The sequence below is a fragment of the Gekko japonicus genome, unplaced genomic scaffold (genome assembly GCF_001447785.1).
Source record: "Gekko japonicus isolate JY-2015 unplaced genomic scaffold, Gekko_japonicus_V1.1 scaffold1338, whole genome shotgun sequence".
Lineage (NCBI taxonomy): Eukaryota > Metazoa > Chordata > Lepidosauria > Squamata > Gekkonidae > Gekko > Gekko japonicus.
In genome coordinates, this window is record NW_015173168.1 from 298,457 (window position 1) to 324,275 (window position 25,819).

Sequence of the window (25,819 nt, forward strand, 5' to 3'; positions counted from 1 at the left end):
TTTTTTTCTAACCATTTTCATTTATTTGTGGGTTTCATTTTTGTTGTAAACATTTTTATTTAGATGTGTATAAGCACGATTACTCGGGGGGATACCTAGCTAATCTAAAGGATGAAGCATTGTTAGGTGGTTTTGTAATGTTTTCTCGCTATTTCTTGTGCAGCTAAATATATTCCTTCCCTATTTTCTGTTGGAATCCTGTAGCCAATTGTGTTTGGGTCCTTTTAAACCCAAAAATGGGGGATTGTGGTAAGAAATATTGAAAGATGGAAGTATTTGGGTTTAAAATGAACCAACTAAGTTTATAAATCCACATATGTATATCTGCCTCTGCTCTTGCTAGCAAAACTGGCTTGACCTTTCTTTCACTGAATATGTACTCAACATTACATTCCCAGGCCCAGGGGCGTGTGAGACTTTACAATAAGCAGCTGGCTTGGGAAGTGGCAGAACCCCAATAAAGATGTGTGGCCATTTGGACACCTGGCAAGATAACACTAGCTTCCTGAGAGACAGAGAGTTCACACACATACCCCGCTTTTCATCTCTCTAAAGATCAAAGCACAGTTTATTTCCCTGATTGGGGGACACCTGGATGACACTGTATTGATCCCTTTGGACTTTTATTGTGTGAGACCAAGGAAACAATATTTCCTGTAATACAATCATCTTTTAGGAAGCAATTTTCAGATAGGAAATTTCCACTTCCATGCTAATCAACACCTGATATGATCATCAAAAAGAACTCCTCCTTTGATGTTGGGTTTAAAATACTGGTCCAGAGCCCACAGACGGCAGCTGAATCCGAAAAGGATTCAGTTAGAGAGTGCCTCTCGACGCGCTGGCATGGGGTGGGGAAAACTTTGTTTTGCATGTTTATTTTTCTGTGTGTATGTGTAGGAACTATGAATGTTTTGCTATAATAAAGATAAGTTTTATTTTAAGAAGAGACTAGTGAATTCCAAGCTTGCACTTCTGCCTTTGGTAAGGGGCAACACACAGGAGACACACACGAACTGAGGGGGGGGAAGTGTGGGTGACAGGGTTAAACACACACCCACACATCCAAAATTCTTACAACAGTCTAAAACAGGCTGCCCAGCAGAGCCCCAGTGGAGCTTGTGGGGAGAACTCTCCCTGCAGGATCAGCTTCTGAACTGGCTCTGTTGGGCAGTCCAGTCTAAACTGGGCTGCCCAGCAGAGGCCCAGCTGAGCCTGTGAGGAAAGTTTTCTGCAATATACTGGGTTCGAGACGCGTGCAGTGATCAGCTCATAGTTTATTAGTGATTCAGCTAAACTCTAAGACAACCACAACAGGGCAGAAGCCCTGCTTATATGCATGCAAATCAACACACACACCCCACACACACTCCCCATGATAGGCTATTTACATTTCACCTCTGAATCAATAGGTCTATTTCAGGATCCTGGTTGCCTTTTGTTCTGGTAACTCAAGCTAGTCAGTATCGCGGTGCTGTCTTTGCTCAGTACATAACACCCCTCCCCCCTAAGTCGAGGAACATTTCAACAAAGTTCCTTAAGTAGGCCGGTCTGTGCCGTTTCTGGGTTGAACGGCGCGGCTCCGTCTGTGGGGCCGGGGTCTCTGGATTGGGATTCAGTGGTGCTGGTGCTGCGCTGGTGGATGACTGTGGAGCTGGTGGGGTATCAGGCAACTCCATGGCTGCTTGATCGCCTTTCTGGTGATTAGGTGGAGCACTGTCTTCTGCGGTCTCTGGTGTCTGCGGCCATAGTAGCTGTGTGTTGCCGTCATCTGGAACGGCCAGATGGAGCGGTGGTTCTGCTGGGAGTAGACGGCTGCAGAGTTGGTCGATGTGCCTCCGCAGCACTTGGCCGTCTTTGGTAGATACCTCATACTTGAGTAACCTGGGCCGGAATCCAGGCCGGGCCACTGGAGAAGTTCCGGGCATAGACGGGGTCACCTGGAAAGAATCCACGGAGCACCTCTTGGCTCTCTGGGGCTGGGCAGTGCTTTGGAGTGCGGTTGGGGTGCGGCCTGTCTAGACATGTTGTTAAGTGCCTGCCCATGAGGAGTTCTGCAGGGCTGCAGCCGGTGGAGGTGCTCAGGGTAACTCAGTGGCTGAAAAAGAAGGCCATAAGCTGGTGGTCCCAATCACTGTGGATGATCCATTGAAGAGACTCCTTCATGACCCTCACCATCCGTTCAGCTTGGCCGTTGGTGGCTGGGTGAAAGGGAGTGGATTGGATGTGCTGGATTAGGTAGCGGCCCGTAAACTCTTGGAACTCCCCCGACGTGAAGGCCGTTCCATTGTCTGTTACGATGGTGTTGGGTAGGCCGTGGGTACAGAAGATCCATTGGAGGGCTCGGATTGCTGCCTTGGAAGAAGTGGAGGAGATGGGCACCACTTCTAGCCATTTGGTGTAAGAGTCCACCAAGATGAAGAAGATCTGTCCCTGGAAGGGGCCCGCGAAGTCCAGGTGTAAGCTTGTCCATGATTTGTTGGTGGATTCCCACTGTCGCACTGGGGCTCCTGGAGGCACTGGTCGGATTTCTTGGCAGGCCTGACAGCACTTTACACAGTCCTCAGTTTCGCTGTCCAGGCCGGGTCACCATACATAGCTGTGGGCCAGCACCTTTATCTGCACAATCCCTGGGTGTGTGTCATGCACCACTGCAAGTACTTGCTGGTGCAACAGCGCTGGTACCACTGCCCGGCTTCCTCACAACAGGCAATCCTTGTGTGCAGAGAGCTCATCTCAGCGGGAGGAGAATGTTGCGAATTCTAGGCCCACCCAGCTGGTGGGCCAGCCCCTCCCCACCCAGTCCAAAACACAGGGAAGTCCTTGGCGGTGTGGTGGGACACGTTGGTTACCGGAAGAGGATGGTCAGGGAGGTCCTCGAGGAGCAGGAACTGATGTGCTGGAGCAGGGTCCGGGTCACAGGAGGGGAGCAGCAGGCGGCTGTGGGTGTTGGCGTGACCCATCACCTTCCCAGGGCAGTGGAGAAGCGAGTACTGGTATCCTGCCAGGAAGATAGACCAACACAGCACTCTAGGGGATAGCATCTGTGGCATCTGGTGACCCAGGACCAGCATGCCCAGCAGGGGCTTGTGATCGGTCACGATGGTGAAGGGCCTCCTGTAGAGGTAATAATGGAATTTCTTTACTCCCGCCATGATTGCCAGGGCCTTCTTGTCTATTTGTGTGTAGTTGCGCTTGGCCAAGGACAAGTTGCTGGAGTAGTATGCCGCGGGAACCTCCCTGCCATCGGGTAGCTGGTGTCCGAGTACTCCATATGGGGAAGCATCACAGGCGAGGATGATGGGCAGCCTTTCGTTGAAGTGTGCCAGGACAGCGTTTGAAGTGAGCAGCTCCTTCATGGCCTGGAACGTAGCAGCTTGCTTCTGGCCCCAGACCCAGGGAGCCTTCTTGTTGAGGAGCCAATGCAGTGGCTCCGCAACTGCAACCTTGTGGGGCAGGAAAGAGGGATAAAAGTTCAATAGCCCCCAAAAGGCCTGGAGTTCCTGCTAGGATATGGGAGCCAGGGCCTTGACAATGGCACGAATCTTGTCGGGAGTGGGATGGATGCCCTGTGCGTTGACGGAGAACCCCAGGAATTTGACTCACAGGACCCCCAGGAGACATTTTCCCCGCTTTACTTTGAGACCAGCGGCTTGGAATCGCTGCAGGATGGTGCGCAGTCTCTCGATGAACTCCTCTTCTGTGGGTGCAACGATCAGAACATCGTTGAAGAAGTGCTGCACCCCGGGAATTCCTTTAAGGGGAGAGTCCATTAAATTCTGGAAAATTCCCAGGGCTACACTGACCCCGAATTGCAGCCGCCTCACTCGGAACGCCCCCGTGGGTCACTATCGTCTGGGCCTCTGCTGTAGCATTGTCCACAGGTAGCTGTTGGTAAGCCTGAGCTAGGTCCAGCTTACCAAAGATTCTTGCACCTGCCAGGGACGCCAGGACGTGGCTGACAACCAGGACTGGATTCACGTGGTCCTGGAGGACCTTGTTTATTGTGCATTTGTAGTCTGTGCAGATGTGGACATCTCCATTGGGCTTTACTAGTGTTACAATAGGGGTCTCCCATAGGGCGTGTGGTACTGGCTCTAAAACTCCCTGGGCTACTAGCCGGTCCAGCTCCTCATCTATCTTGGGCTTGAGGGTGAACGGGACATGGGAGGTCTGGTGTAGCGACTGAGTGTTCTGTCGAAAATGTCCGTGAACTCATCACACACCCTCTGAAAGTCTCTGGTGGCCACGTGGTGCACCTCCATCATCTTAAACCATAGGGGCGCTAACCAAGCAAGTCCTATGAGGCTCGTGCGGCTGCCTCTCACTTCCAGCAAGTCCAGAAGTCCATTGAAGTGTCAGTACTGCACTCAGAACTTGCCCTCCCCCAGGATGGATACTTCATTTTTGGAAAAGTCACATAGGGTGAAGCCCGCAGGTCACGGGGGGGGGGGGGCTCCCTTGGGACAGAGTCTCTTAAACGTGTCCTTGGAGATTATAGAGATGGAGGACCTGGTGTTGAGCTCCATCGTGCAGGGGCTCCCCTCTATCAGGACCTTGACCGTAATTTTGTCTGGGGTGTCCTGGAGCAAGTGCAGTACCTGCTGCTGCTGGACGGAGGTGGTGTGTAGCTCTGTGGAGTGTCGATGTGGGGATGGTCACTGGTTGCCTCTGGCTTCCCTTGGCATGACAGGCTTGGGCAAAATGTGGCCAACCTTCCCGCAGTTCCTGCACATGGCATCCTAGAGACGCCAGGACCTCCTCTCATGGGGCTCTCCACAGCTGACGCACACGGTTGAGGAGGTGGCATCACCGGTGCGTGGTAGTGCAGATGGCATGTGGCAGCATGCGGGGCGCTGGAGCTGTAGGACCTCGTCAGCTTCATTCTCTGAGGTGTCCACGTGGTGGGCGGCCGTGGCTAGTTTTGTTAAAGATGGCAGGTTTCTCACGTGCCGGACCTCTGCAGTGAACTGTTCTGCTGCTTTGGTGGCAAGGGCCATCTCCATGGATTCCTTGAAGTTAGGGTCACCTTTTGTGAGGATCCTCCTCTGGAGCCCCTTATCCCTGCGGGCTTCACCCTATGTGACTTTTCCAAAAATGAAGTATCCAGTTTGGTGTAGTGGTTAAGTGTGCAGACTCTAATCTGGGAGAACCGGGTTTGATTCCCCACTCCTCCACTTGCACCTGCTGATGTGACCTTGGGTTAGTCACAAGCTCTGGCGCAGCTGTCCTTGAAAAAGAGCAGTTTGTGTCAGAGTTCTCTCAGCCCCACCCACCTCACAGGGTGTCTGTTGTGGGGAGGGGAAGGGAAAAGGAGTTTGTAAGCCGCTCTGAGACACCTTTGGGTAGTGAAGGGCGGGGTATAAATCCAATCTCTTCTTCTTCTTCTTCTTCTTCAAGTCCTCCGGGATCGAGGCAGCAGGGAAGAAGCGTGCCACCTTCTTCCAAGAAGAACTCAAACTGGCTGATGTAGGACTCCCAGTCCTCTGCGGTGGCGTTGAATGCATCGAAGTGTCCTGGAGTGGCAGCCATAGTAGTGATGGTCCCGGTAGTGATGCGATGCATGTGGCTCTGGAGCTTGGGGCACAATGCAGTGCTGGAGGGCACTGGGCTGGCCCAGTGCAATATACTGGGTTCGAGACCCATGTAGTGATCAGCTCATAGTTTATTACTGATTCAGCTAAACTCTAAGACAACCACAACAGGGCAGAAGCCCTGCTTATATGCGTGCAAATCAACACACCCCATACACACCCACTCCCCGTGATAGGCTATTTACATTTCACCTCTTAATCAATAGGTCCATTCCAGGATCCTGGTTGCCTATTGTTCTGGTAACTCAAACTTGTCAGTATCCCGATGCTGTCCTTGCTCAGTACATAACATTTTCCCCACAGTATTGGCTGCTTGGTGAGCTCTTTTGGGCTATCTGGTTTAAAGGGACCACCCGAAAGAGCTGCCTCAGCTGTTATAAGCGACTTTACCACTGCTATTTTTCCTTGGTATTTTTCAGTTAGACCTGAAACAATTTGGGATTTCCAAAAAGTCCCAGATCCGAATACTTTACTGGTATTGGGATCCAAGTTTTCTCAGGAATCCCAAAACTGACCCAAACTGAAAAATACCGAGAAAAAAAGGCACACCCCTAGTCAGAAGACAACTTTGCCCTTACGTAAAGTGAGTGGTGATTGATGGCACCATGATGCTTCAACACTATGGTATAAATGTTAGAGAATGTGGCTAAAAGTGATTAAAACCCCTGTTTATATAATATACATACACTCATACGTATGCATTTAAAGTGCTTACTTTGAAATTCAGACACTCCTTTATGATAGTTTTTCGAAGTCTGACCATGGCATCACACTCTTCTGTAACATTCACAAAATGGTAATCCTGGATTACTGGAAACCCCCTCTGATTCAGCAGTTCCTTGGTAATTTTACTAACACAAGCTTTACGTTGTTTCTCATTAGATATGTCTAAATGAGTGCCAATGAGAATCACAGGGGATGATGATGCTCGCGCCTGTAAAAGACAATTGTGAAGATTAGGACTTGTATCCATTATTAGCCTTGCTCTGAGGTGTTCCCCTGACTGAGTCACTCCACCCATTTAAGAGCTATTTCATATAAATGATTTACCCTACACAGAGCTCTCCCCTAGTATGGTTGCCATCCTCAATGTGGGACCTTGAGATCTTCTGGAACTACAACCAAGCTCCAGGCGAAAGAGGTAAGTCTTCCTGGAGAAAACGGCTGCTTTGGCGGGTGGACTCTGTGGTACTATAGCCTGCTGAGGTCCCCTCCTTCCCAGGCTTTACCCCCCAAATCTCCAGGAATTTCCCAACCTGAATTTGGCAACCCTACCTCGGGGGAAAGAAGCACTGATCAGACACCTTTTCATTTCACAGAAAGTGCATAGCCTCTCCATATTTTCTTAGGGCAGGAGCCTCCTCTGATCTGTCACAGGGCCCCACTATACCTAGGGATGGTGTCTGTGTCCAGTGCACCCCAGTGTCTAGGATTAGCAGCAAGGCCCTGCTCAGCCCTGTTTCTTCTATTTCCCTTCTGTTTCTTCTATTTCCCTAACCATGTCTGCCACTTTTTCCCATTTATACTTTCCTCTCCCTTCATCCCTGCTTCCTTCCATCTCCCTCCTACACACACAAATCCAATAAATGAGGCAGATGCGGTCATCCTGATGCTTGACAATGGCATCGTAACACTGTACTCATGAGAACACTGCTCACAGCTCTTGGCACTTTCAGCCAGCCAGATGTACCATGTCTGCTCAGCAGCTAGCTCTCTTCCCTTCCTGATGGCTATATGTCAGTGCAATGTCAAAATATGAGACCCTGGGGCAGTCTTCCCATTTCGTCCTACCCAAGAGATGGCTTTCTCCATGCCATTTGTTTTCTTGCATTCTATCCCATGTCAGTCAGGGAGAGGTTGCTGGACAGATGGTGAGTGAGGGTCCAAGGGTGCTGTCAACCCCTTTGGAGGACTGCATGTTTCCAAAATTTCATGCCTCCGAGGCAACCCCAACCTAATCCACCTGCCATAGAATTCCTGAAAGACAACTGTGGTATGCCTGCGCTATGAAGTGGATTCTGGGCATGCTTCAAGGTATATTTTCAGTTCAGAAGGAAGTGTGTGAGTCAGTCAACCCTGCAAGGTGTAGTGGTTGCTCTACACAACGTGAATGTGGTCTAGAATGAGTTTAAAACTTCATTGAGCCATGCAATGCAGGAGACAGCTAGATACTGTTGTGCACATGTTCTTTAGATGAGTTGTCTTACATTACTTATTATCTCATTAGGATACCTTCTATAAAGCTTCTGAGGAAAACCCAGGATTTCTATCAGCACACTATGAAAACGACATGTCTAATGCATGCACGCCACAGGCAGACATTCCAAGTCTTCCTCACCAGGCCCAAATGTATATTTCCCATAGCCCCCCCTCCCCCTGCCAGAAGACCATCCAGAGAGGAGACTCCAAAGCTCAGAAGCAGTTGCTAAGAATTCCTTCCTATGCTCCTCATTGTTATTAGCTATCAGTGCTCCAAAGACTGTGGAAACACAGGTAGTACAAAGGTGGAATCTCTATGACAATACACATTGCCCAAGCCTTCACATGAGAACATATTTTTGGAGCTCTGTAAGAACATGTAAATGTCAATGACAGACTTACAAACTCTTTACAATATCGGTGATCTCTGTAAACATATATACATGTTACCTTGATGTTAAATAGCCATGGCTTCATAGCATCCACTTCAGCTTCTCCTTTACTTAAGTCATAAACAGCAAGGTACAGAGCCCTCTGGGTCATAAAGTGGGGATGGGCACTGTAGAATTCCTCCTGGCCTATATAATACATATATAGAGTATGGATATGGTAGCTGTTTATTAACTGTTAACGGCTGTTACAATATTTTCGCAATATTTGACTGTGTAAGCTGCCTCCAGCAGCCCCTCTGAAGCGTCAGCACAGAAATCTTACAAATAAACAGGAGCAAGCTTCTTCAGTTCCAGAGTACTGAAAGGCACACATAAAAGGCGAGTGGCTGCAATCCTACTTTCCTGCCAAGTGTAGGTTCTACACGTTTACAATTATTCCAAACTAGATCTTTGATGAATATAAATATGAAATACCTGCAAAATCCCAGATATTTAACACTACTTCTTTCTTTACTTTGCCCTTTACTTGGACTTTCCAATCAATCACATCTATGCCCACAGTAGCCTTCTGAATTCCCAGGTCTGGTCGTTTGGTTTTCATTAGTTGCTGCAAGAGTGTAGTTTTACCGCTGCCAGTATTCCCAACAATCATGAGTTTCATCCGGTTATAAGGGACTGCTTTCTTTAAACGCTGTTGAAGAAACCTGGAATAATTTTTTTAAAAAAAGAACTTTGAAAGAGTAATGTTTTAGAAACTCCCAGGCAAACCGTCAACTATTACAATATTATATACATTAATACTTTCCCTTTCCTTTGTTAAGTAAGACAGTCTGGGCATGGAGAGATTTATGAGCTGAAAGGCGACCCTAAGGTTCTTGGCCCTTGTCTCTTAGTCCTTGGCTTACTGCCTTTGGTCTTGAATGAGTTGGCCCAGATGGATCCCAGACAAGTCCTGAGAGTTGTAAGAAATTTTCTTTTTGTTTCTGATTATGTAATTCTATCCAGAAACAGCTCAAATTCTACAATAAAGCATTCAAATTCTACACTTCCAGATCCCCCCCCGTCTCTTCACCCCCATCTTAAACTGTTTACGTGAACTTCTGCATCCCATTATTTAACAGCACATGCACTAAACTAGAAATAAATACACAATTGTGATATAGATTTCTTTTTGTTCTTTACACTCACACATACATGTAAACCACAGCAATGGACTGGTAACTAACCTTATAATGTCCCTGGCTTTCCATCCTACATGCTTGAAATCCAAATTAAGATGTAACCCTTCTAAAGGCAGGTCCCAAATTTTGGACAACTTTCCCATTTCGTCAGGGAAGGATCTTAAATCTGGATTATAACTGACATCAAGAGATGTCAAGTTATCCAGGAATCCAATCTGAGGGGGAATCTAGAGAGAATGGCAAATATTACTATTTTGTGTTTTTTTTAAACATAATTAGTCAAACATATCAAATTGTACACCCAATTAAGTACACCCAGTCTCTTTTTCTAAATTCGTTTGCAAGACTCCCCTCCCCAGTTCCAATACATGTTGCTAGCAACACGGCATTTCGTTTTACACTCCTCTGCAAAACTGATATTTGGCCTAAAGGTGCCTTGAGATAAATGCTCTGCTTCCCTGCAAAAACTATGCTGAAAATCCTGGTTTGGGGGGAATGTCTTCTTAACCGTCATGCAGGGGTCATTTGGGGGGGGGACGCGGGGGGACGCCATCCCCCCGGGCGAGGTGCGTGAGGGCGGGGCCTGGAGCTCCCTGCTGGTGCCCGCTGGAGGTCGCCGCTGGCTGTGGGGAGGACACACTTCCAGTGATGTCAGGGGGTGTGGCATATGCTAATGAGTTATGCTAATGAGTCCCCCTAGCTCTTTTTCTACGAAATGACCCCTGCCGTCATGTTTGAAAAGATTTATGAATCCCAGCATCCCACCTTGATCAGGGTTACCAGAAGGAGGTAACAGCTGAAGAAGCTGGGGAGCTCATAGCCCAGACCTTGTTACGGTCTCCAAGACCTTCACTTTTGTAGACTGACTGAAAAAACAACTTGAATCTGTTACTTGCTAAAATCAAGTGTAGCCTTCTATAACTCTTTCCTCCTAACTACATCAGCCACTTGTCCCTTCCGGGAACATTCATGTCATCGTCTTCTCCAGTCTTAGACTCTTTTGTCCTACCACTTCCCAGGCTTCATACATTCAGCCCTTTCAACCCTTGACCAGTGTTCCCTCTAAGCTGAGTTATTGTGAGCTAGCTCACAGTTTTTTAGCCTCCGGCTCACACATTTTTGTCTTAGCTATGGAAGGATGGCTCCAGAACAAACTAATTTATGCAGTAGTCAAATCACTCGCTCACAACTTTAACGGCAGTAGCTCATGGGGTTGCCAACCCCACCGGTTTGCCAGGGGTCCCCTTTTGGGGGGGGGGGTTACCCACCGCCGGCCAGATGGCCAGCGGGGGAAGTCCCACCCCAACACCCACAGCCACCCCCCTCTCTCCTTTTAAGTGTGTGGAACCGTGTTTCCTCCCAAGCCCAATCAGGCTTGCAGGGAAATGCCAGCTTCATGCACTTAAAAGGGAAACGCGGCTGCTCTTAAAGGGGAAACGCCGGCTCCTTTAAGCGCAGGGAACTGCCGTTTCTGGAGATCTGGCGCGCGGGTGGGGCCGGCGGACGTCCCCAACGTGACGTCATCACGTCAGGGATGCCCCGGCCCCTCCAGGAACGCCCCCAAAGTCCCCCGCTGGGGGTGGAAGATGGACTTGGCAACCCTAGACTAGCTCACGAAGTAGAATTTTTGCTCACAAGACTCCACAGTTTAGAGGGAGCACTGCCCTTGACATATTAGCCTATTGCCCAGCCCTCTCATTTTGGCTGATCTCTTTCACTGGTAATCTCAGTGTTTCTTTCTTTCTTTCTTACAGCATTAAGGTAGCAGCCATCCCTTTGATCTCTTACTGTTCCTGGGCAGTTCTATGCATCAAGGTCCTTTCGGGAATGGCAAGTCCATTTGTTTCTGTGGTAGAAAAGCTACTCTAAGTTGTTGCTTAGTGGTTAAGGCCAGAGGGTTTCAACCTTGTGGAGGAAACTGTAACTTTAGAAATGCTGGGAAATAATAGTGGACACAACCACAAAATGGATCCTATGGGATCTATCTACGGGGAACAACAGCAACAACATATTGGAAGGACCCAAGCAAAGCAGCCTCTTATAATGAGAGCAGCTATTTCCTGCAGATCCAAGGGTGATGCCTCCTGGGGTCTTCTAAATCATTTCTCCTCTAGTGAGGTGGTAGATATAAAGCATCAGCTCCTTGCTTTTGGGAAGAGGCACACTGGCATCAGGAGCCACATTGGTGGACACTATGCTGTTCTCGCATACAAAAAATGGCCAATGAAAGAATTTTAACATGAAAACATAATTAGGTCATTTGGGCTTTCTGAGGATATTTTTTATTTATTGCAGTGAAGTCAGAATATGACCCAGCAAGTCAAGACATATTCAAGTTGATAATAAAGGTTCTATTTACCTCTTTCAACTGATTGTGGGAGAGGTGCAGCTTTTCAAGTCGAAACCATGAGAAAGGTTTTTCGTTCAAGTCTAGAACATCTATTTGATTATAGTTGAACAATAGCTCCCTTAAATTAGAAGACTTCCAGTGCACAGGCCCAGGCAGGCTTTCGATTTTATTGTTGCTCAAATCTACAGAACGCAAACTTAAAAAAAAAGTATTGAACATGAATACAAGTACTATTAACCAATTAAAATTTGCATGCAAAAATGTAAATCATAGAGGAGGCCAGAAGCCACTGAAGACTCCTCACCAAGAGGAGTGCAGACACCTCAGAAAATTGTGGCCCCTGCCATCCCTGGAATGGTGAAACTGTGGCATGTCACCCTGCCCAGACTGCCATAACAACAATTGCTGGAACTGCATAAAACAAAGTTGACCTTAACTGTTGTTCATTGAGCATCCTCTGTGCAGGGACACATGGGGACTCTGCATGAACTGGCCTCCCATCAAATAGGTCTTTACAGCTAGAAGTCTCCAGGGGGCACTGTGTGCCTGAGCCAGAAGCTTGTTCCTGCCCAGGGACCATGTGTTCCTGCACAGCAGTGCCCCCGCCCTTAGTACCTCTAGCGCTGCTGAAGCCAGAGCGTGCAGCAGGGCAGAAGACGGGTATGTGCACCTGCAGAGAAGGTATTCGATGAACAATAGTTAAGTACAACTTTGTTTTCATCATCGATCTTCTGTGCAGTCCCACATGGGGATACTAACAAGTTACTCACCAAGTAACAGCGAATGAAGAACTGCCTTGCCTACTTGAGCCTCACATCTTGCCTGCAGATCCAAAGTACAGTGATCTACAAATGTGTCTGCCAACGACCAGGTGGCAGCTCTGCAGTCAAAGGCAGGAGGGCTGCTGAAGAACCCATTATTGCCCTAGTCAAATGGGTGTGAAGCTTCAACAGTCATGGTAACCTGGCCTGATCATAACACTCCCTAGTGGCCCTGACAATCCATTGGGACAGGAACTGAGATGATGCTCTCCTACCTCTCTAAGGGCCACTAAAACAAACGAACAGGGCTCCATCCTTGTGGGAAACCAGGGTTCTCTTTTTTCTGATTAAATTTTTAAATTTTATTTTAAACAGAAAAAATATAACAGTTATAACAAACAACAACAATTAAATTAAGCTGGATATTAACAACAACATGTAATGAATTGTGGATGGCTTACATATGATGAAACACTTCATAATACTTAGAAGGAACACTGAATTTAGAAGATTCAGCATTAAAATATATTCAAGAAAAGGAAACAATTTCAAGTGAAAATTTGGTTTGGTGCAAGACAGGTTAACATTGACAACTAAATCAGATAACTTATCCATGGCATAGTTCTCTTGAGGTAAAACAATAATCCCCTTCTAACATCTAAAGAGAGCAATGAATCCTCATTCTCAGAGCTTGGTGAAGGAAAAAACACACGAGCAAAACAATATCTCAGGATAAATGGAACCTGGAAACTATTTTAGGAAGAAACCTAAGACTAGGGCAAAGGATTACCCGTTCAGGAAAAATCTTCAAAAAAGGGGGATCTATCTGAAGAGCCACTAACTCACTAGCCTGGCTTAAATAATAACCACTAAGAAACATCTTCTTATTTATTTATTTATTAATTATTGAGACTTATATCCCATCCTCCCCTGCAAGTGGGCTCAGGGCGGGTTACAACAAACCCATAAAACAAAAATAGTTTCCATATCATTCCAACTAAAAACCTAAAAGCCAGACTAATTAACACACGATGGTAAGATGGAAATTCAACAGAGCCCCAGGTGTATGCGGTAAGGCCAGCACATTAAACAGGTGGGCCCAAGCCACTGCCTATGGTGCAAGTTGGTGCAATGCACAATTTAGGCAAGGCAGGGGAGGTCAATGTAATTAGACACCTGCTGCCTCAACCAAAGGCCTGGTGGAACAGCTCCATTTTACAAAAGAACACACAGAACACATAGCAAGGAGTTCAAAAGGTTTGAGAATTAACTGTGCTAACACAACAGATAGAGACCATTGGGGCAGTAAAGGATCCTGGGGTGTGCAAAGATTACCTAGACCCTTAAGAAACCTCTTGGACAAATGCTGGGAGAAAACTGATCCTCCCTCAATTCCCTTGCGATAGCAAGAGATAGCAGCCAGGTGAACCTTCAAAGAGAAGAGCGCTAGGCTCTTAGATTTCATGTGTAATAAGTAATCAAATGTGGCCTGCAGTGGGGCACTACCCAGCGAAACATCCCTCTCACCACCAGTGTTCCCTCTAAGCTGAGTTAGTGTGAGCTAGCTCACAGTTTTTTTAGCCTCTGGCTCACACATTTTTGTCTTAGCTCAGGAAGGATGGCTCCAGAGTAAACTAATTTATGCAGTAGCCAAATCGCTCACTCACAACATAAATGCCAGTAGCTCACAAAGTAGAAGAGGTGCAAGAAAACAATGGGGGGGGGGGTAGGCCATTCCCTTATACTGTGAACCTGATCCAAGTTGAAATTCCAATGTGCTGGATATTTTCAAGGGGGGAAAACTGTGAGTTCCATACATGAGATTTCCGCTATCTCCTCTAGCCCAGGAGACCCCATCTTTGGGACTTGTGGGTACCTTTGGAATTCCAACACAGCGTGGTGGGCGCAGCCATAAAATGGCTGTTGCAGGAGGTGGAGCCAGTCACAAAATGGCTGTCACAACTTACATTTATTTATTTATTTATTTATTTTATTCAATTTATACCCTGCCCTCCCCGCTGTGCGGGCTCAGGGCGGCTTACAAGGGCATACACCAATATAAAACATATTTAAACCAGTTTTAAACCATCACTATACAAATAACATTACAACCAAATATTAATAAAGTGCTCTAGATGTTATCTCACAGATGGCGTGATTCACTGCTCTATTGCTAGTATTACTCGTACTCTGTTCCTCAGTGTCATCTGCTCCAGGGAGACACAGATGTTCCCTTTTCCAGGGCCAGGCAAGATGGAACAAAAATGATGGTGGTAGTGGTGGCTCCTACTCGTACGCCTGGTGGAAGAGCTCCGTCTTACAGGCCCTGCGGAACTGCACAAGGTCCCGCAGGGCCCGGATCTCCACCGGGAGCTCATTCCACCAGGTAGGAGCCGCCACCGAAAAAGCCCTGGCCCTGGTTGCGGCCAGTCTGGCCTCTCTGGGACCTGGGATTGCTAGAAGATGTTGTGTCCCAGACTGAAGTGCTCGTGGGGGAACATATGAGGAAAGGCGGTCCCTTAGTTAAGCTGGACCCAGACCATTTAGTCACAGAGTGAATATCCTTGCACTGTGGTGGCCGCTACTAACAAAGCAATGTTTAAAAAATATGCACAGCCAATCAAAACTCCAATAGCCAATCAGAAGCCTTGCTGGGCAAAAGCTTCACTTGGCCTTGCCCACTTGGTACCATGGCTCCCACGGTCACCATGTTGGGGATCCCCTATAATTATTTTTATTATACATAGCCAGGCAGATATACAGAGACTCAACGTACATACTATATGAAAACTAGGTCCTGGGTTTTCGAAAGAAACAATGCCCCCATGGCAATTCAACATTATCAAAACATCTTTGACTGAAGTAAAATGTTTAGCAGCTTGGGTATCTCAATGGCAGCAATTCTCTTCTTTGAAACAATGAAAGCAATGGCTAGAGTTGATGCTTTAAAAATTGCAAGCTATTTAAATGAATACTTAGCAAAAGGATGTGTTTGAAGCAGAGAGAAGCTCTCCCTGATTCTCTGCACCTCTCCGATTAAAGAGCGCTCCCCGGCAAAGCGGCAGGGGGGGGATGAGAGCAGTTAGAGACGAGGTGGAAAATCCCAGGGTGCGCACAGCTCAGCGAAGTAGCAAAACACCCTGGGCTGATGTCGGGGTAGAGACCAAGATAAGAAAGTGTGTACGTAACTGAACTGTATAAAACTTTTGTTCTTCCTGTGTCCAAGGCCCAGCCCTTTTTGAGCGCTCCTCGCAGCTGGGTCTGACGTCAAAAAAGCAGTTCTCTGCGCCTTCCTAAATCCTGTCTCCTGCTACATGTTCATACTTTCTTATCTGTGAAATTCTCAGTGAAAGGGAAGTGCAGTAATGACTTACTGAGGGAGAAGAAGAATAGCTTCTGGAATACTAGAAAATCTATTCTGAGATAATTTTAACGCAGTTATGTTGGATGGCAAGTCCGGTATAGTATCTAAAAACAAAAAAGAAACACAATTACTTGACTGGTTTGTAAACTTACTGATCTCGGACGCTAAGTAGGGTTGGCCCTGGCTAGTATTTGGATGGGAGACCTCCAAGGAATACCAGGGTTATGATATGGAGGCAGGCAATGGCAAACCACCTCTGTACATCTCTTGCCTTGAAAACCATACGGGATCTCCGTAAGTCAGCTGTGATTTGATGGCAAAAAGCAAACAAACAAAACCCTTACTGAATGATCCAGATAATGTGGGAAGTCAGTTATGGAGGATTCCCAATCCTTTCTTGAGCTCTGACCTTGTCCAGATGCCTCAAGATTAAATACTACCTCAACCATGAACATACAGGGTAGCTCTGTGTGAGATGTTGCACCAGTCAGTTCCCCATTTGTAACATGGCAACACTAGGGTCATATCTAACAAGGCATTTATACACAGATGCAAATGCAACAGCACAACTACACATGTGTAATACAGTGTTTTGCAAGCACATTTCTAGGATTAACAGTTCCCTTTTCTAAAAATATACAGAAGTGGGGGCACCATCCTCTATAAATCACAATAGCAACTATTGAGACTATTCAGTTATAATATATCAGTCACCTCTGTGCCCAAGAATTCACTATATCACGTACAATATTTAAAAGATGCAGCCTAAAACAACACAATAAAATATAGTTCTGACAAACAATATTACAAACCATAAATATAAAAGAGTCTCCCCCCACATATCAAATCACTTTACCACAATTCCCCCCACCCCAATTTTTGGAAGTGTTACTCACGAAGTACATTCATCCCAGCACTGAGTATTTCTAGTTTCAGGCACTCCTTCAGAAAATTCTCAGCAAGGAAAGAAACAGCATTTTTACTAATGTTTAAAACTTTCAGTTCTTTCAAATGTATAGGTGAGGATATACCAGCAATTTTGTTACTAGATGGAAAGAAAAGCAAGAATGATAAAACACGACTAATAAAAATATACTAATGCGTCAAAGCCAAGATTCTGGTTGCTATTTTCCAATGCACACCATTGTCCAGCCCTCCATTTAACTACCTCATCAGTGATCATGGGAGAATCTCTCTCTCCCCCCTACAACTCTCCACTACTAGGGCTGCCAGTCTCCAGGTGGGTCCTGGAGATCTCCTGGAATTACAATTATCTCCAGACTAGAGATCAGTTCCCCGGAAAAAATGCTGATTTGGAGGGTATTTGGCAGTATACTCTCACTGAGGTCATGCCCCTCCCAAAACCTCACCCTTCCCATGCTCCGCCTTCCAAAACCTCCATCCTTCCCATGCAGCACCAGTTTGGTGCAGTGGTTAAGCGCATGGACTCTAATCTGGGAGAACCGGGTTTGATTTCCCACTCCTCCACTTGCAGCTGCAAGCCATAGTTCTGTCAGAGCTGTTCTCTCAAGGACAGTTCTGGAAAGAGCTCTCTCAGTCCCACCTACATCACAGGGTGTCTGTTGTGAGGAGGGGAAGGGAAAGGAGTTTGTAAGCCTCTCTGAGACTCCAAGTGAAGGGTGGGGTATAAATCCAGTCTCCTTTTCTTCTTCTTCCAAATCTCCAGGAATTTCCCAGCCCAGAATTGGCAACCTTACTTCACCCCCTCATGTGATGCCTTCTTGTCCATCTCTTTCTCTCTCTTTTCCTGGCATGTATCCGTCTTTTCTTTTTCTCACACCACCTCATCTTCTGGCAATTCTCTTTTCATCTCTCCCCTACTTCTTCCCTGACACATGCACTATTTGCCTTTGGGGGGGGGGGGGGTTCCCCCCCCAAAACCCACAAGACAATTAAGCTTGAATCGAAATTAGGCTTAACAAATGAAGATGGGAAATAAGAGTTTATTCATATGTTAAAAATATAACAAGTTGAAATATGAAATAAGGCAGGACTAACATATTAAGAAAGGGCTGCGGTGGCTCAGTGGTTAAGATGCTGAACTGCAGACCGGAAGGTCGGTAGTTCAGCAGTTCAAGACCCGAGTGCCTCATGACGGAGTAAGCTCCCATCTCTGGCCCAGCTCCTGCCAACCTAGCAGTTCGAAAGCAAGAAATTGCAAGTAGATAAATAGGTACCGCTTCGGTGGGAAGGTAACAGCGTTCTGTGCGCCTCGGTGTCTAGTCATGCCGGCCACATGTCCACGGAGACGTCTTCGGACAGCGCTGGCTCTTCGGCTTGGAAACCCTAGAGTCGGATTCAAGTGGCTTTCGAGGAAGGGAAACCTTTACCTAACATATTAAGAACCTGGATGGGGAAAGCCACAATCTGCAAACTCCCATGACATATTTGTAGACAGGGCTATGGCATGTAGAAGGGGAGTGGAAGTGCATTGTCCTCATACCTGCCTATGCATGTTCAATTCAATGCCTTTGAAAACGGACCAGAAACTTTAGTTCGTCCAAGATGTGGCAACCGGGCTATTGTCGGGACTGTATCACCCCCGTGTTCAACCGTCTACACTGGCTGCTCATTTGTTTCCAAGCACAATTCAAAGTGATGGCTCTTTCTTTTAAAACCCTAAATGGCTTGGGGTGTGGGAAGTAGGAAGGACCACCTACTTCCATATTGTTCAGCCCTCCAGCTAAGATCTTCCTCACCAAACCTCCTCTGTTTACCTCCACCTTCAGAAGTGAACCAGGTAGCAACCAGAGACAGGGTTTTTTCAGTGGTGGCACTTTGTCTGTGCAATGCCCTTTTCCTCGAGGCCAGCTGGGTACGTACCAGACTTTCTTTTAAGTGCTAGGCCACAACATTTACCCAGACTTTTAATTAAGGGGCTGATCTGTAACTTCATTTTACAGTCTGTTTTTAGCCTGAGAAATGTTTATTTATTTATTGTATTGTATTTATACCCCGCCCTCCCCGCGAACGGGCTCATTTTAAACTGCTTCATGTTTTATGCTCCACTGTGTTTGAGTGATGGGTTTTAATAATTTATCATTGCATTTTGGAAGCTGCCTCAGGCAGGTTCCCTGGGGAGTCAGCATAGACATGCTGAGAATAAATAAGTAAATAAATATGGGCATAGCACATATATAAACTGTGAATGGATGGGCCCTGTTCCTGATCATGGGGAAGAGCCCTATGTACTTACAGCTTGTAAGAATCTAGGAACTGTCATGTGCCATAAGGTCATATAGGGGGCGGAGTGGGACAAGCAATCTGGGTTGTGAATGAAGAGAAGAGCTAGTGCTCCCAATCCACATCTGGACACATAGGCACTGTCTACAAGTTATATGCTGCACACAGGGCTCCACTGGCTGATGATAGGGCATTAGTTTTCCTTCTTTCCCAGTAACTGGGATTCTTAACTACAATTTAATCCCGTTTAAGAATCCCAGTTACTAGAAAAGAAACCAACCTGAATTTATTAAAATGCCTGCACTCAGATGTCACAACTGATTGTAACTAAAGACTTTTGCTTACAATTTCAATTAGCCATATAAGGAAAGAGTGTGTAATCCCATGAGTTACGTGTTTGTGCCAGTCATGATCACACCGGCTTGTTTTGGACATGTAAACAGATTTTAGAAACGTGTTTTAAGTTGGCATCCCAGACAAATTAGGGCTCTTGCTGTAGTATAATTATTTGAACTTGCTCCATGTATATAGCAACGTATTTCAGTCCTATGTCTTCTATTGGACTCTTTGAAAATGCCCCAACTATAGAGAATGTTTCCTTAGCATACTGTAGGAGAGTGGTGGCATTGATTCCCATTATGAGATATTCTAAAGTGTTGGAAACCTTCTAATCAGGAGGATCAGAAGCACTAGGAACGCTATAGAGAGGAAACCTGAAGGACTCTCTAGAAACATCGATGCAAGGGCCAAAAGAAGGGGAGGAGGAGAAACCCAGCATATATGTATCAGGAAACCCTATAACCACAAAACACACTTCAGCATATGCCTGCTTTGACTTGCAGTTCAGAGATGCTAGCAGCTCTTGAGAAAATTCATTACAGCCACCAAACACTGTTCTCACCCTTCTAATATAAGGTGCTCCAGTTTTTCTGCAACATCAGCAAGAAATTCAGGAATGCATGATAATTGGTTGTAAGATAAATTCAGCAGCTTTAGAGTGTTACTGACAAACTTAGAACTGAAAATTAAGGAAGGGCCAATGTTGTTGCGCGAGACGTCGAGGTGTGCTATACGAGGCATTTTCAACAGGTATGTGGGAAAAGATGTAAAATGGTTACTATGCAAATCCAGGTAATTCAAATGTTTCAAGGTCTGAAAGAAAAAGATGACACATTATTTTAGCATACATAAATTATATGATATAAAATATATCCAGACGTCTTGTTTGAGCTTCTACTAAAAGGGAGCGGTGGCGCAGGGGATTTCCCCCCTGCTTAACTATAACATCTGAACTGCCAAGCTTTGGCAGTTCTAGCCCCGTGCTGGTGTGAGCAACCAAGCCTTGTCCTAGCTCATCGTCTACCCAGTGATTCGAAAGCTTCGGTAAGTAGATAAATTGGGGACCACCCGTAAAGGGGTGGGTACACCACTCCCTATGGGAAGGTGTTAGCTGCCGAGTGTGACTTCTGAGGTGCGGCAGATCGAAAGATGAAAGAGCTGTTTTGGCTTCCCTGCTGTGGAGCGAGTTAGCCAGGCGGTGGCAGTGTGGCAGCACAACATCAAGAAGCCCTGACATTATCAGCCAGCCGACAAGAATACATGCCGTCGGAACACAACTGATCCAGCCTGCAAATGAAGCCCCGGCTAGCTGCAATGTGTGCGTAATTAAAAATGCTGTATGTTGTCTTCACTATCCCCCATGAATATTGTTAGTCCAATTGTCAAAGAGTACAGAGGGCAACTAAAATGATTAGGGGGTTAGAGCACCTTCCCTATGAGAAAAGGTTGAAGAGTCTGGGACTTTTCAGTTTAGAAAAGAGACTACTAAGGGGGGACATGGCAGAGGTTTATAAATTATGCATAGGGTGTGGAGACAGTTGACAAAGAGAATTTTTCTCCCTCTCCCACAAAAAAGCCCTCGAGGGCATCCAGTGAAGCGGAAGGACAGTAGATTCAGGACAGACAAAAGGAAATACTACTCTACACAGAGAGTGATTAAAATGTGGAATTCGCTGCCAGAGGATGTAGTGATGGCCACAGGAATAAACAGCTTTAAAAGGGGATTAGATAGACTCATGGAGGATAAGTATATCAATGGCAACCAACCAGGGCGACTGAGGAGAATTTCCACATTCTGAGGCACTAAACCTCTGATTCCCAGAACCAGGAGGCAACATCAGGCGTAGGCCTTGGCCTCTATGCACTGTTGTCAGCCCTCCAGAGGAACTAGTTTAACACTGTGTGAGACAGGATGCAGGACTAGATGGACCATTGGTCTGATCAAGCAGGGCTCCTCTCATGTTCTTATGTTTTTGTGGTGCAATAACTGATGTCACACGTCTTCTATGTCTATTAGAAAGCTGCAAAAATCTAGCAAAAAGCTGTCCATTTACTATATTTTTTAAGTTTGACCTTTTCTCCAAGTCAAGCAAGTCAAGAGACTTACATGGATCCATCAACCTTCAACTTCCCAATCTGGCATATTATCCACTATATTACCCTGGATTTGCCCATTATCACTTATTATACATGAATGACCTTCTAGTCACGATCACATTATGCAAAATAGCACATTCAAGGTAGGCAGGTTAATGTCAAGGAAGCATTAACAGTGGTCTGCAATGTTCTCCATTCTGGGCAGATCTGGCTCATGGAGGGAATATATCTGAACCAGCATAGTCATGACCACTCACCTCACAGAGTTGTTCTGGAATACGAGAAAGTGCATTCTGATGCAGCTCTAATTTCTCGAGATGTTCCAAGTGAGTCATGAGGAAAGAGCAGTGACAGATGCTATCAATATTCTCCAGCTCATTTGATGAAAGGTCCAGTGACTTAATATATTCCTTGTCAGAGGCCAATGAAGAACAACTGTCTGACCTCTTTAAATTTGACTGGGATTTAGATATGCCCTCTATTGAAAGAGAGAGATAAATGTAGAAGCATTCAGTTTTTTGGACAAAAGTTTGCTATCTATACCATACTTTCATTTATTGCTTACTTGTACGACTGGAGACTTTTTTTTTTTTTTTTACCGTGCAGAGAGCCTTCAGGTTGAGAAATTGCCTTTAAAATGCTGACAGTAAGAAAATATCATATATTTCTGTGTTCAGGGCTAGGTGCAGGGAGCTGAAGAAAGTATCTGCAGAATACTGTACTTGCAAAAATGCTTTTCACAAATGGTTACTGGCACAGTGCCACAAAAATACCAATGAATATGATGATAACCCATCACCACCCCACAAGACATCTGTGAACTGTTTTATCTGTGAACCCCCATTATGCCCTGAAAATACTATTCTATAAGATACGAGAAATGAATGGATAAGTAAACTCTAAAATTCTTATTTAGATGGTTTTGCTCAAGCTCAGGCATAACTGATTAGTGTGCTAAGTACCTGGGTAGAATTTTGCCCCCAGTTACACTGCCCAAGGAGCCCGTTTTGTTTTCTACATGCATGTGGCCTGGTTCTCTCACAACAACCATTTCATGGTATTTGCAGTGAACTTGTTCTCTACATGAGGCATGTTTGGGTCTAGACTGAGAAGAAATATTGCCCAGCCACACAGCACAGGGAACTGAATGAGCAGCTGCTTGACAGCAGTGGCTCCACAATACTTCATACTGTGTGAAAATCATTTTATCTCGATTTTAGCTGCATACAAGCATGTCTTAAATCAGAACTGTTAACATCGTTGTAACAAACTGGCCTCCAAAGGCAGGATTCTTAGGACATCAGGAGCTGGGAGATCAGGGGTTAATGCCTCACTGTAAAGCACTTTGATTGAGAGGCTGCTGCCTGCATGCACCCCGTAATCTTTGATTTGGTCAGCACCAGCTGAGGAGAGTTTTATAAAATCTTGTGGGAGTGAGTCAGTCATCCTTTGGATTTTGACTTGGCAGCAGCCAATCAGGAGTGTGTGTGTGTCAGTCTGAGGGAAACAGACAAGTCACTTGAGAAGTGAAAGGACACAACTTTACTGTACACCAACACATTTGAGGAAAAGTTCAGAAATCAGAACTTAATGTCTAAGTATCAGCACTTGCTGAATTATGTTTGTTCACAGTCTCCTGAACTGGGGGTTTAGGTTTGCCAGATGAGGCTGGGTGATTGGTGGAAAACTGCCAGCCTAGCCAAACAGAAAAGGGTTATCACTCCTAGGAAAAGGAGAATATTCCTTACCCAGTTCTTCAGAGGGTTCAACTCAGAAGGGATCTCTGGTTTCAGAAGTGAAAAGGGAAACAGTCTTACACTCCTCAAGAGTACAGAAAGGGAAAGTTATAATCCCAAAATGGGAAGTATTGATATACAGGAAGGAAGTTCTAAACTCCAGGAAACTAAGATATTTTCTACGAAACTAAATTAAGACATATTATTGCTGAAAGAAATTTACAAGATAAACCAATCTCTCACAGTAAAGAACTGAGTCTATTAGAATTTAAGCTTCAATTATACTCTGTTGCCTGTTCAGGCTCCTGCTGAGTTACAATAAAATTCTGGCCTGGGCAAAAGCCAAATAACTTCTTGAACACTGGGTGGGACACAAAGAAAGTTATCTCTCCTTATATATAAAAGCCATTTGGGGTGGCTTCTGGCCTATGGGGTGGCAGGATTCATGCGTGGAAAAATCAGTTCGCCGGGCCACTGGCTAACTTGCCTGGCTGCTTGGCTCACTCCCGCCCACACAGCCACAGGCCAGCCGCTCACCCTCAGTATCCACGAAGCCACTGGACGCGAAGGATGCTGCGGTGCCTGGATGCTGGGGAGGGGGGAGGAGGCAGGCGGCCAGCCTCGCTGGGCTACCACCATGCCCCGACTACGGTCATGGATGGGAGGGGAGGGCCGCTGCGCGCTTCCCTGAGCCGCTGCGGCCTGGCCCATGGATGCTGCTGGCCCTTCTTCCAGGGGGGCGTTTGGTCTTCCCTGCACTGCCCCTGCTGTCATGCCCTGACTCACCACGGGGAAGGGGGAGACTAGCAGTGCCATGCTTCCCTCGCCCACTGCAGCCTGGCCTGGGGAGGCCGCAAGCCCTTCTTGGGGGGGGGGGTTAGCCTCTGCCAGGCTTCCCCGCCCCGCCCCCCGCCTCGCTGCCCTGACGGCGTTCCCCGACTGCGCTTGGGGAGGCGGCAAAACAGTCGTGCCGTGCTTCCCTGGGCCACCGCGCCCTCACCCAGCCAGGCCGTGGACCCTTCTTTGCGGGGGGCCCGCCTCTACCCACCTTCCCTGCACTGCCCCTGGCCTCGCTGGCCTGGCGGTGCACCCCAACTGAGCTTGGGGAGGCAAGTCACAGCCCTGCCACCCTTCCCTCGGCTGCCGCGGCCTGGACCGTGCAGCTTGCGGGACCTTCTTGGGGTGCGCGGGTTTGGTCTCCGCCGGGTTTCCATCAGCCACCCCCGCCGGTGCGCCCCCAGGCCCCCGCTGCATTGCTGGCCACCCAACGACTGCACGGGGCCAGGAGAGAGCCATGTCGCGCTTCCCTGGGCACATCCCCAGCCACGGGGCCCTCGCGCCCCAGGGTCTTCCTAGGGCTTGTTGCCTTCACTTTGCAATGGGATTTGCACCTAGTAAGTTTATAATTCAGACATGCTACTAAGAGGCTGCTCAGTCAGAGTAGTGAACAGTGTTTTGGCGGGAATATCTGCATCACAGAAGAGAAGGAACAGGGGTCCATCATAGCCATACAGAATTTAACTGAATAAATAATGCAAAAAAGCCTATAAGACTCGTAATAATTGTTATGTCTTGAGAGACATAATGGTAAAAGCTTGAGCTACCATAGCTCATTATGTGGATTGTAAATACTGACCAATGGTGTGTATTCTGGAGGGAATGGGTTTGCTTGGACGTTATGTAACGATTGTGATTGGATGTAACAAACCTAATGTGATTGGTTGTTGAGCAACATTGTAGGTGTGGCTATCTCAGCCAGAATTGTATATAAGTTGCCGTTTTGCCTATGGAAGTGGTCTAGCTGGTCTAGCACCTACAAGGCTGAGCCTTCATGCTGTTATCACTGAAATAAAGCTGAAATCACTTGTTGAACTGTTCCTCCGAGTTAAGTGTCATACTTAACAATAATATATTATAATTTTCTACTTACTGTCATCAGAAGACATTAGTTTTCTTCGCTGATCCCTTAAGAATTCATAATGTGACCCAGGTCCCTGAACAGTAACAGAAAAACAAATGTATGGTTAAGGGCATCCGGATACACTTAAAACCAGTAGGTGACAAAAACATGCTGGCACAATTATTTCACCGACTGACTGGCAGTGAAAGTGCTACCTAATCACTGCAACCTCAAAGACATCCTCATGTATGGTAGCTTGTCTAAACATGCTTCCTGGCTTGTTCAGCTGGCAAGACTTGCTTCTCCAAGCGTAGTAAGCAGCATGGACAAAGGGAAGGTCCATGAGTACACTGTGCATTCGAGATTTCAGTACAATTTTTTTTGTTGCTATTCAAACATAGATCCTTGTGTGCAGTTCCACATACAGTCTGATGCTTCAAGCAAGGGTCTGTGGAACAGGAGCCCCCCTTTTTAAAAAAGGAAACCCCAGCATTCACGAAAAGCCGCTATAATACACTGTCACTCCACAGTTATATTCCTTATTTATGCAGCAGGAGCCCTATCTGTTACTGGGGGGAAGCAACAGAAGTCATGTTCACTTTAGTGCAACAGATGCACCCTTCTCTCTTGCGAGCTGGATCCAATATCACAAGCAGACATTTGCAGAATAGGACTTCTCTTCTTTCCCTTCCACTGCAGCCT

The 25,819-nt window shown here is 46.5% G+C and overlaps 1 protein-coding gene across 1 annotated transcript in view; it reads right to left on the bottom strand.

The window, feature by feature from the left end:
• LRRK2 (leucine-rich repeat kinase 2) overlaps positions 1-25,819 on the bottom strand; it is a 149,513-nt gene that overhangs the window by 56,641 nt on the left and 67,053 nt on the right. Inside the window, 11 exon segments of the mRNA XM_015422529.1 lie at positions 6,310-6,528; positions 8,244-8,371; positions 8,660-8,889; positions 9,412-9,593; positions 11,726-11,912; positions 15,852-15,945; positions 16,738-16,886; positions 19,947-20,197; positions 21,739-21,957; positions 23,023-23,026; positions 25,144-25,211. Coding sequence (XP_015278015.1) covers positions 6,310-6,528; positions 8,244-8,371; positions 8,660-8,889; positions 9,412-9,593; positions 11,726-11,912; positions 15,852-15,945; positions 16,738-16,886; positions 19,947-20,197; positions 21,739-21,957; positions 23,023-23,026; positions 25,144-25,211 — 1,731 coding nt within the window.